Source organism: Mesocricetus auratus, unplaced genomic scaffold (genome assembly GCF_017639785.1).
Source record: "Mesocricetus auratus isolate SY011 unplaced genomic scaffold, BCM_Maur_2.0 Super-Scaffold_100006, whole genome shotgun sequence".
Classification (NCBI taxonomy): Eukaryota; Metazoa; Chordata; class Mammalia; order Rodentia; family Cricetidae; genus Mesocricetus; species Mesocricetus auratus.
The window spans coordinates 43,567,014-43,577,464 of record NW_024429190.1 but is presented as its reverse complement, the minus strand read 5'-3'; the positions used below and the strand labels follow the sequence as shown (position 1 = coordinate 43,577,464).

At 44.1% G+C, this 10,451-nt stretch overlaps 1 protein-coding gene across 5 annotated transcripts in view; it reads right to left on the bottom strand.

Annotated features, from left to right (window-relative positions):
- Positions 1 to 805: 805 nt before the first annotated feature.
- The window catches only part of Klf3 (Kruppel like factor 3), a 28,293-nt gene continuing 18,647 nt past the window's right edge, over positions 806 to 10,451 (bottom strand). For 4 of the 5 annotated variants that reach the window (XM_005074383.4, XM_021229709.2, XM_021229708.2 and 1 more), the window contains exons 5-6: positions 6,222 to 6,382; positions 806 to 4,599 (exon numbers count right to left, since the gene is read on the bottom strand). In XM_005074383.4, coding sequence (XP_005074440.1) covers positions 4,418 to 4,599; positions 6,222 to 6,382 — 343 coding nt within the window. In that variant the 3' untranslated portion in view covers positions 806 to 4,417. Of the gene's footprint in view, positions 4,600 to 6,221; positions 6,383 to 9,612; positions 10,063 to 10,451 lie in introns of those variants that run through there. The other variant, XM_021229710.2, reaches the window with a different exon arrangement.

Genomic DNA, 10,451 nt, shown 5'->3' with positions numbered 1-10,451 from the left:
CATAGCAAGACACGGGGAACAAGCCTGTATAGTACTCTGTCCTCTGCACAAGTTCCTGCCCTGATTTCCTTCAATGTTGGACTATGATATGGACATATAAATAAATCCTTCTCTTAAATTGTGTATGGCCATGGAGTCTTATCACATCATTAGAAACCCCAAGACAGAAATTGGTACCAGGAGTGAGGTGTTGCTATTACAGATGTTGATACTGCATTGTACTGTGGGCTGGAAAAACGATTGAGTGCTCAGGTATCAGTGGACCACTGTGTGGGAGATTGGGGGAAGGTGTTAAGAGCAAAGCAGATGATGGAGGTGTAGCTTGTGGACTTTCAGAGTCTCTTAAAGCAGGGCCCTTTATGTGATATTTTAAGAATCTGTGGTCTCTGGTTAATTGGAGCTTAAGAATTGGCTATGATTAATAAGAGACCAGCACCACTGGAGTGAAAACTGCTTTGCTAGGACAATGGATGCTAATCTGCTGAAGCGGAACATCAGTTGTGATTAAGAAAAGGAAGCAGAATCATAGAGGCATTGTGGAGAGGGTTGAGAAACAACACACGTCTAGTATGTACTGGATGGATTTACAGATGAATGCCGGCTTGTCTGCAGTTTTATGGCTTAAGCTCAGCCTTTCTCCGAGAAGTTACTAGGTCATCCCTTTAAGATTCTTCACTCCTATGGTATATATCTACTGGCTAGATCTACTTTCTTTTCTAACCATTAAAAATACTGCTCATCAGTGACTTACTTTCAAACTTTACAACTCTTTTCTTTGTTCCTATAGTAATCGCATGATCATGTGTAATATTCAGATGGTTTTATTAACAAGTATATAATACATATATTGCATACTGTATATAGTATATGAGGACTGTACAGTACAAATTTATGTTCACAGTTTGACATGACAAAATGTCATTACTGAATTCCCATTGGACTACAGGGTAGAAACAGAGAAGGTACATTTAAACATTCACATCTTTAGTAAGAAAGATTACCAAAATGTTTCAGTATTTGCAAGTATACTAATGCATGCTAAAAACCTTTACCCATTCAGTCTTATTAGCTTATAAAATATATTACACTTTATTAAAAATTTCTGCATAGTTTATACAAGTATTAAAGTACTGTAAATGCAACAACCCTGCTATGCTTGCAGGTAGGGTTTAAGAGATGCTAAGCAGAAAGGTTATTCTGACCCTCTAACACTAAGTACATAACAGGAAAAAAAAGTGCTAGTATTTGTAAAACATGTTGTAGCCCTCGTTTAATGCATGTAAAATGGCTTTGTAAATGTATTACTTAAGTGAATTTGCAATCATTTAGAAACTGTTAACCTTGACCAAGAAGAGAATAAAGAAAAACTCAAGTGACTTCATGTACGTTAGCAATTCCTTCAAGACAATTCTATTTTCAAACCAAATTACTTTAAAACCTCTGATCTCTGAGATTGTCTTTATAACAATCTAAAGAATGGTGTGCAGATTACAGTATCAGCAAGTCTCTCAAATTCCACATTAGTGCAATACTGATAGTGCAGGTGGGTGTTTAATACAAAATACATATACATATATCATTCCCCTGTAGTTCTTTCTGTTCCAAGGCTCTTGAAACATCTGCATATTTAACATCTTCTTAGTTAAACAAAGCTGTGCCACAGTCTCCAAACCAAGTGACTTTAGACTGCTAAATGCCCATTTAATGATGTACACTCCCACTGGAAAACACAAGATTCTGATTTAATTTTAACTTCCCCAGGATGAGACTTTAGCAGTAATCGAGTGAACTCTGTAACAATTTACACGGTGCTCACTTCATGTTTATAGCCTGTTCTCATCAATTTAAAACACTGTGATTGAACCACCGCTGACAGTCAGATAGCATGTCATCAAAAATCGCGTTTCCAAGGCATCTAATCGTGCATCTTCCACAAAACAGCTAAAAGGGCTAAGAGACTAAATTACTCAACTATCATAGTAAAATACAAATACATATACATATAAAGAAAATTTGATAAGGGCCAATGAACAAAGTATGGAAACAGAGAATAGGTTCTCTGGGTTACTTTCCTTTCAGAGTTAAAATGGGTCTAATGGAACTGTTAACATGATCTAAGCAAGCTAGAGTAACGTGATAGACTTTTGAAAAAAAATTGAAATACGTCATGAAGCTATTAACGGCGCAAAGCAGAAGCAAAGCTAATTCTGTCCTTCCTTGCACCCTTTCCCCTTCTCATTGGGTTGAAACACACAAACTGAAACAACAAAAACAGACAGGATTCTTCAGTGAGACGCAGAAGAACCACTTCAAGACATGGTTTTGGCATGAGCGTAACTCAACACTGACAATAGAGACCCTGCTTTTCCAAGAGACATTCCACTCCTCGATTCATGCCATAGTTGCAAACAAGAGCGAAGCAAGACCCTAATTAGCATGCTTTAATAACCTGAATAATTTTCTTTTTTGCAGCTCTAAAAAAGGAACGAAAAGGAACCCAAGTGCCAAGATAACATTTCTTTACAGTTTTCACTCATTTTCCCTTCAGCTGGCTCACAGCACTGAGCAGGACCTCCTGCATGCAGTCTCCACAACTCCCGACATAGTGCCATCAAAGCGAGCTCCCTGCGAAGTGCAGGCCGCCAGCATCGCTGATTCACCGACGCTCAAGAACAATCAAGTAGCATGTTCCTCCCAGTTGTGTTGGATCCTGAGTTGTGGCTGGGATGAGTTTCCAGGATTCTCTCCTCTCTTCTCCTTCATCCTTTGTGGGGATGAAAGGGTTGTCGGTCATATGCAACCATCTGACCATTGTGCCCATTTTCTTCAAATTTATAGCCAATGGCATTTCTGTGTGACCACTGTGCCCATTTTCTTCAAATTTATAACCAATGGCATTTCTACGTGTGGATTGTTTTCATTGGTGTTTGGATTATGGTGTTCAAAAGCCTGCTTTTGAAAACAAAAAAAGAAAAAAAAAACCCAAAACCCGAAATAACAAAAAAAGTGCCCCCCCCCCAATAATGGTGCTATTCATCTTTAACATCAACACGAGTCATTGTTTTTAGTTTGTCTTAACAGGATACATAGTAGCGACAGGAACTTGCTAGCTCCGGCAGAAACTTGTGGGAATCTTCAAGCTACATATATAAATCCCTGAATTGTGGTTTTCTCTATTTTTCAAAAATCTGTCACCAAAATAAAGATCTATGTGCTTCACACTAGGTATATTTACAAATAGTGTCACTTAGGTCTTAATTCGATGACTTCCCTCAAGCTTAGTGGACGCTCATTTATGCTATGTGTCATGGACACATATGACAGCTGGTTTGGCACCATTACAACTCACACAAAAAAGCCCCATAGGACAGCTATGTGACTAATTGGATATGGGACTATAAGTACCACTCAATGTTTTCCTGTTTGCAAAAACACTCTTAGCTGGTTGGGGGTAGGAAGAGATTATCTGGTACTGTCTCAGAAGTTTTTGTTTGATTGTACATTACCGGGCAAATATTTCTGTGGATTCCTTACTCTCAAGGCTTTGTGATCCACAATGAAGGATTCTGCAGTGATGGAGGCAGAGGCACCAATAACCCAATGGGTACCCAGCTTTGCAGCAAGGGTCTGCTGAGTTGAGTTAGGCCTGGGGATGGGCATTTAACAGATGCACTGCACAACTAATGTTAATGGCCCGGACAATTCTAGCCAGGAATCGCCGATGTCCTCCTCCACTCCTAGGGTCTTCGGCTTTTTTCCGAACTGTGGGAGCATATGACTCCCCTGCGGCTGAAGCTCCAGCTGAGCTCCTATGGGGTCAAAGCATCCACGTGAGCTTCGGGCGCCACAGAGGACCAAGAAGTTGATTCAGCGGAGTTAGTAATCCAGGCCAACAAGCAAGTGGGAAGGCAATGGCAGAGGGGACAGGACCAGCTTGACATCTCTGTGGATCTTGCTAACTGGTGAAAGGAACCGCATTCTTTTCGTTGTCAAACACAAAATGTGGCGGAGGTATACAGGTCTCTCTGGCAAGGACTAGCAGGCTGGATACTGCATTTCTGATATATTTACTCTGACATTCTTTTGAGAAATACGTGGAGAAACCGACAAATTGGTCGTTAGTTTACATGTTCCCTTGTTCTCATTACATTAAACGCATCTGTAATAAAGGAGGGTTTGCTTAGCATCCCCGGAAAAAAAAATGTTCACATTCTTTAGGTCTGACCCGTGGTAAGGAAAGGGAGGGTTAGAGAATCAACTACTGACCATATGGAAGTCTTGAATGATATAAATTCAGAGATTCAGACCAGCTGAATCGAAATTAAAATGTACATATAAAAATGAGTTAGATAATGGGCAGGAGGAGAGGAACAGAGACAGAGACAGAGTGCCAGGAAGAGGGAGTGGAGACAGGCTTTCAGACTAGCATGTGGCGTTTCCTATGTAGGGCAAGGTGGTCGGAGCGAGAGAAGCTTCGGTCACAGTCCGGACACTGGAAAGGCTTGATTCCAGTATGTTTTCGGAAATGTCTTGTTAGTTCATCTGACCGAGCAAATTTCCATGTGCATCCTTCCCAGGTGCATTTGTAGGGCTTTTCTCCTGCAAGGAAGGGAAAAGGAGTTTAACCGAATTGGTTTTTTGTTCCTGTTACAAAGAGAAGCTAAGATTTTTGAACCCTTGGAAAATGCAACTTTCAAGATAAACTCATACATGTGACTCTCAATAATACAGTCGCTATAGGAAAAGCACGCAACAAACGTTCTCTATGGAAAAGCAAAGACAAAGAATGGGGCAGGGTTCTAAGGAGTTCTTAAGGCAGGAAGTGCCATTCTGGGGGACCAGCATGGAGCAGGATTCTACACCTCTAGGTCTCCAAGCCTTAAACTCTCGGGAGATTAAATGTAATTCCGCTGAAAGCTTGTGATTTTCCTTATGCCTTTCCATACTTTTCTAAAAATATAAATTCCCTATTGAACAATGTTTTCCTGTTTGCAAAAACACTCTTAGCTGGTTGGGGGTAGGGAGAGATTATCTGGTACTGAAGAATTCAACATTCCATTTTCTTAGGACAGTGATGCCAAGCACAGTGCTTCAGGCCCCCACGTACTGAAACTGTAAGTTTCCTCTGCCTTCACATCCCTTCCTGGGTTATCACTCACAGGTGAAGAACTGAAGGCCCTTGTGGGAACAAGCTAGTGAGAGCCAGTAAGAAGACCCTCACAGACAAGCAGGGCTCACTGCTGGTCTTACTATATTAAAGTCAATAATACAAGTTGGCCACCCCTAGTACAAAATTCAGAACACTCTAAAACAGTGATTCTCAACTGTGGATCTTGACCCTTTCAGGGGTCACCAAAGACCCTCAGAAAACACAGATATTTACATTATGATTCATAGCAGTAGCGAAATGACAGTTATGAAGTAACTTTGAAACAACTTTATGGTTGGGGGTCATCATAACATGAGGAACTGCTCAAGGGTCACAGCATTCGGAAAGTTGAGAAACACTGCTCTAAAATCCGAAACGCTGTGTGAGTCTTTCTTAGCAGCAGATGCTCTCTTTTGTGACAATCACATCAATGCTCAGTTAGGAAAATGCTGTATAAAAGTTACCTTTAGGCCATGTACTGAGTAAGGGACACCCAGTCTATAGCAGGTAATAAATTAGTCCCTGTTTAGTGACACTTGTCTCTAGAATCCCACTTGGCATTAAGTGTAGGGATTTCTGGGCTGTATTTTGTCATGCTCACCCCATACACACCTATGTCTGAATCCAAAGACTCAATAATTTTAGACGGGAAGACGTGAAGCTCCACCCTTCGGGTCCCATCCACACCTAGCAGATGACTTATGTGCTGACCTGTCACGGCTGTTTGGGAGCTCCCCTCATACAGCAACCTCCTCCTCCTGATTCACCAGAAACCACTGCTTTTCTTTTTCTGACTGAATCCCAGATTCCTCTCTCTGAATATTCCCTGATAAGACTCAGATACTGTCCACGGAAGGGCCTGAGTCAAGAGCAGCCTTACTACACAAACAGACAACTTAATAATAATAATAACATTAATGTAAAAGTCTTATAGTCTCAGAGCATTTGGAATGTCAGATTTTCAGACTGTGGCAGTCAAACTCTCCCACGCTCTGAAGGGTAGATCCACCAACTTTAACCACACACACCTATCCTCCCCCAGGGCCAGGGAGAACACTGTTGCTTCTCCTACCTGTATGTGTTCTTCTGTGTGCTTTCAAGTGCGAGCTCTTAGTGTAGACCTTGTTGCATCCTTCATAGTCACACCTGTGTATCCTCCGCTTCCTTTGGGTATCCGGGGACTCCACAGGCAGAGGCCTCTTCCCAGGCTGCACTATGACCGAAGGGTGGTTCCTAACAAAGTAAGGGTAAATGCGGAAAAACACTGAGTGAAGCTGTTTTCTTTTCTCGACTCTACTAAATTAAAACCAAAAAGCATTTACAACACCGGGCAAGAACAAACAAAAAACCCCAACAAATACAAAATAATAATAATAATAATAATTTAAAAACAAATAATTATCTGTTCAACCCAAGAAACACTGCTATATTCATTCAACAAACATGTAGCGAGCACCTACCATGAGCCAGGCACTGTGCTTGGCACCGGGACACAAAGATGGATAAAAACAGGGTTCCTGCCCTCGAGGAGCTCACACTCTAGGGGGAGACAGACATGGAGATAAGTAATGACAGCAAGAAGGTTAGGTGCTACGCTCGAGGGGGGCGCCCCGCGAGGGGAGAGGCTCTCTGCAGCTGTTTCTGTACGACTGTTCCTTCTTAGCACCGCACCGGGTCTCGCAGGGCTGTCTGCCTGATTTTCATTTTTCTTGAAGGAAAAAATGTAAACAGTCAAATCCCTGCTTCTTAGGCAAAACACACCACCTGACAGAGTCATACCCTGGCCTTCCCTTAAAGTCCTTTCTAATTACTTCTGACTCGTTTAATTTTCAAAAGCTGGCTCTTTCAAACGATGTCTGTCATTGCTGCCCTAGGCACAAGGCCATGACGGAGGCTCCCGCAGTATCAGTGAGGTGGGGACGCCCCCAAACCTCGATTGCTCTCACACTAGTGGTCCATGAGCTCTTACTTGACTGAAGCAAGCATATGCAGTTGGCCTCTGTGAGGAGAGACACTGCTCCTCAGTTTGCATCTCTGGGTCCTAAAATGTTCTAAATGATGCATGGATGGTTTCTGTGGGGGGGGGGGAATAAAAAGAGGGGTAAAAGAAGATAGGATGATTTCTCAAGTTTCTGGAATCAACATAAATGAAATGTTGGCTATTAAGGGCATTAAGGAGTGCCTACAGTAATATTTTTGAGGCTCAAAATATTTGAATATACTTTTGGGGTGGCGGGCCCCGAGGTGTGTTAAGAGGAGACTAGTAAAAGGAATAAAAAGATGGGTTCTTTTATTGTCAGTTCTTTAAAGCCAACCCTGATGCCTGGGAGCAGAGGACAGACAGGCATAGTTGGAGAATAGGATTTATTTGGGTTTTTCTTGTTAAACTAAGACTGAATTATTCATTTAAAATCCTTCAGTAAAAAGCAAGTTATCATTTTTACTCAGTGGTGAACCGCGTCCTTCATGTCTGGGATACAGGGAGAACCCGTGCCAAGTGGCTCCACACATCTGGCTTCCATGGGTTGTGAACCTGAGCCATTTCAGCATGGTGACTATGACTGCTCTTCCCAGTGTCAGTCTCTGTACCCCAATGTCCTCTGTGAAATGAGGGTGTTAATGCTACCAATGGAAAAGGCTGCTCCTCTGAGCAGTGTGGGAGAGCTATTGTCAGCGACGATGCTTGGGCCAGAGCCCAAACGACCGACAGAAAGCTGCTTAGGACTGCCTTCAGAAGTGCCCCTTCCCCTTTGCGCCTCACAGCTGCCCAGCTTCACGTGGATTCTCCGGATGTGTCAAAGGGATACCCAGCTCGTGTCTATTGTAAAGGGTGGCAGCACGACGGCCCTGGCCGAAAGAAGAGGGTCTTGGGATCCCACTCTCTGGCCTTTCCACTCTTCCTTAGAGGTCATCTGTGATCGAACAACCTTTCAGTAGCTGCCACGTACCAGATATCTGCTTGGAGTTAAACTGGCTCATTAAGTTTCTGTTCTCATGCCCACATCTCCCTGTCTTCTGTTCTAAATGCACCTCCACCAAGGTAAACTCAGGGAATGACACTTTTGACATACCTTTGAGTGCATTTAAAAATGACCCTACAGCTGTAATCCTAGATCGAGCAAATGGGTTTCCAAGCTGTGGAGCCCATGCCTACAGAGCAGGGTTCCTAGGCCAGTGTTGCCGGGTGCCAGGCTCACTGCGGTGTTCTAGACACCTGGCTTCGAATGATTATCTCCTGGCTCATGTGTCCTGTGTGGGCCGCTACTGGGCCTACTCCAAGACATTACTTAATCCCATCTGCGACAGAACCACCCAGAGTGCATGCTCCGCTGCTATGGCTAATCCACAGATTTTTCTTTTCTCTCTCTCTCTCTCTCTCTCTCTCTCTCTCTCTCTCTCTCTCTCTCTCTCTCTCTCTCTCTCTCTCTCTCTCTCTCTCTTTCTTCCTTTCTTCCTTTCTTTTTAAGGATTAGGTCAGCATTGAATAAGCATATTATCCATTAAGTATTTAAAAGCATCTAACAGTGAGATCACTAAAGGAATATTTTTTGAAATAGGAAAAAAAATACACATGTATGTTTTGAGACAAGGTCTCATGTTATCCAGGATGTTTTAAATGCCTGATCCTCCTGCCTCTTCCTCCCAAATGCTGGGATCACAGGCATGTGCTCCCACACTTATCTGGAAACAGTATTCAAAGAATGGGAGACTGCTTTCACATACTCTTCTGCCATATATCACTTGGTTTTTTGGGGGGGGCTGTTTTGATTTTTGGTTCTCTATGTAACAGCTCTGTATACCAGCCAGGCTGGCCTTGAACTCAGAGAGATCGCCTGCTTCCTGTTGAGGTTACAGGTGTGAGCCACCACCGGCCGGCCATGTTATCAAGGTTTAGTTGACATTTGTGACTTGAGGCCAGTCCTCTGCCACTGGTCAGATGGCAGGGAGACCACCCAGAGAGCAACAGTGGCATGAGGCAGGCGCCCTGGGTCAAGGGTGGGTCTGTGGGGTGCCGTAAGCAGTGCCTTGGCGCACCTGTCCCCCATTAGGTCTGAATAAAAGCGCTCGCTTGAAACACTCGGAGACGGGCATGATGGCGTGTGCCTGCAACCCTGGCACTCTAAGGAGGCCAATGCAGGTGGACCATGAGAAAACAGACAAAACCCCACAACTGAGCTTTTAAGGGAAGCTCTACGCAACGTGAGAAACGAGAGCAAAGGCTTCCAAGATACTTCCTTTGCCTGACGCTGCAGCTGGGGAGGAGTCATCCCTTCCCATGCATTAGGGACTCTATGCCATCAGTGACATACCAAAAGAGCTCGGTGTGGTGGCCACTATGAGAGCCACAGAGGCCAAAGGCGGGTGTGACTGCAAGGAGATGTGACGTCACCAGAAACAGCTGCTGTAAAGCTAGAGAACCCATACTCCGCTGAGTTTGTGACCAGAGGGGAGGAGACAGGAAAGGCGGGCAAAGTATTTACTGAAGCCAGAGAAAAGGTGACGCGGGAGAAGGATGATGGGAGGGACCCTGAAGGCCAGTGGCTGCGGCCTTGAGGCTGACCACTGGACCCAATGCAGAAGCACTATAGGACGGAGAGAGTACGGTTGTAATGACAATAAAAACAAAACAGGGTTTGGGGAGTGAGAATTAGTTTAGCTGGTGGTCCCACATGTGCTGGAGCACAGCACCAGGGTCAAAGGTCATCTTCTCATGAATGCTGTGACTTAACCACACTCGGAATCGTCCTGTTCAAGGACATGTTCAGACGCTGGTCAAGGCAGACATCCTTCCTACTGAATTGCAGCCCGGCAAGCGAGGGGAGGCTCCATGGGGAGCTACGATTAAAGATGCAATGCAAAGATTTCCTTCAGCGCTGAGCTTCTCGGAGCTGCAGGGAAAACTGGGGCCAACACTGTTGTTGGCCCCAAGATTTTAATAAAGGCCATTTTCAATGCGAGGCACACTAAACTACTCTTGAAGTGACAACTGTGGGGAGGGGGATGGCTTCTGTTTGACATGAGAAAACTTTCTGGGATTCAAGCTGATGTGAGCATCAAATCCAGTCTTCATGAGAACACTATACATTATCCCAGACGGATGGAAAAAGGGGGGAAAAGATTCATGAGGTCCCCTTGGGGGACCCATTCGCTGAAGTTGGCAGAACTGCTGTAGATGTGGTTCTTGTTCTTGGAGACTGTCTTGGCCACTGTTACCAAGGCACCGCCCAGTGACACCACACGACACACGGCGTCCCTGGTCACCCACAGCGTATCACGCGTTGGCAATTCTATGCTCCGCTCC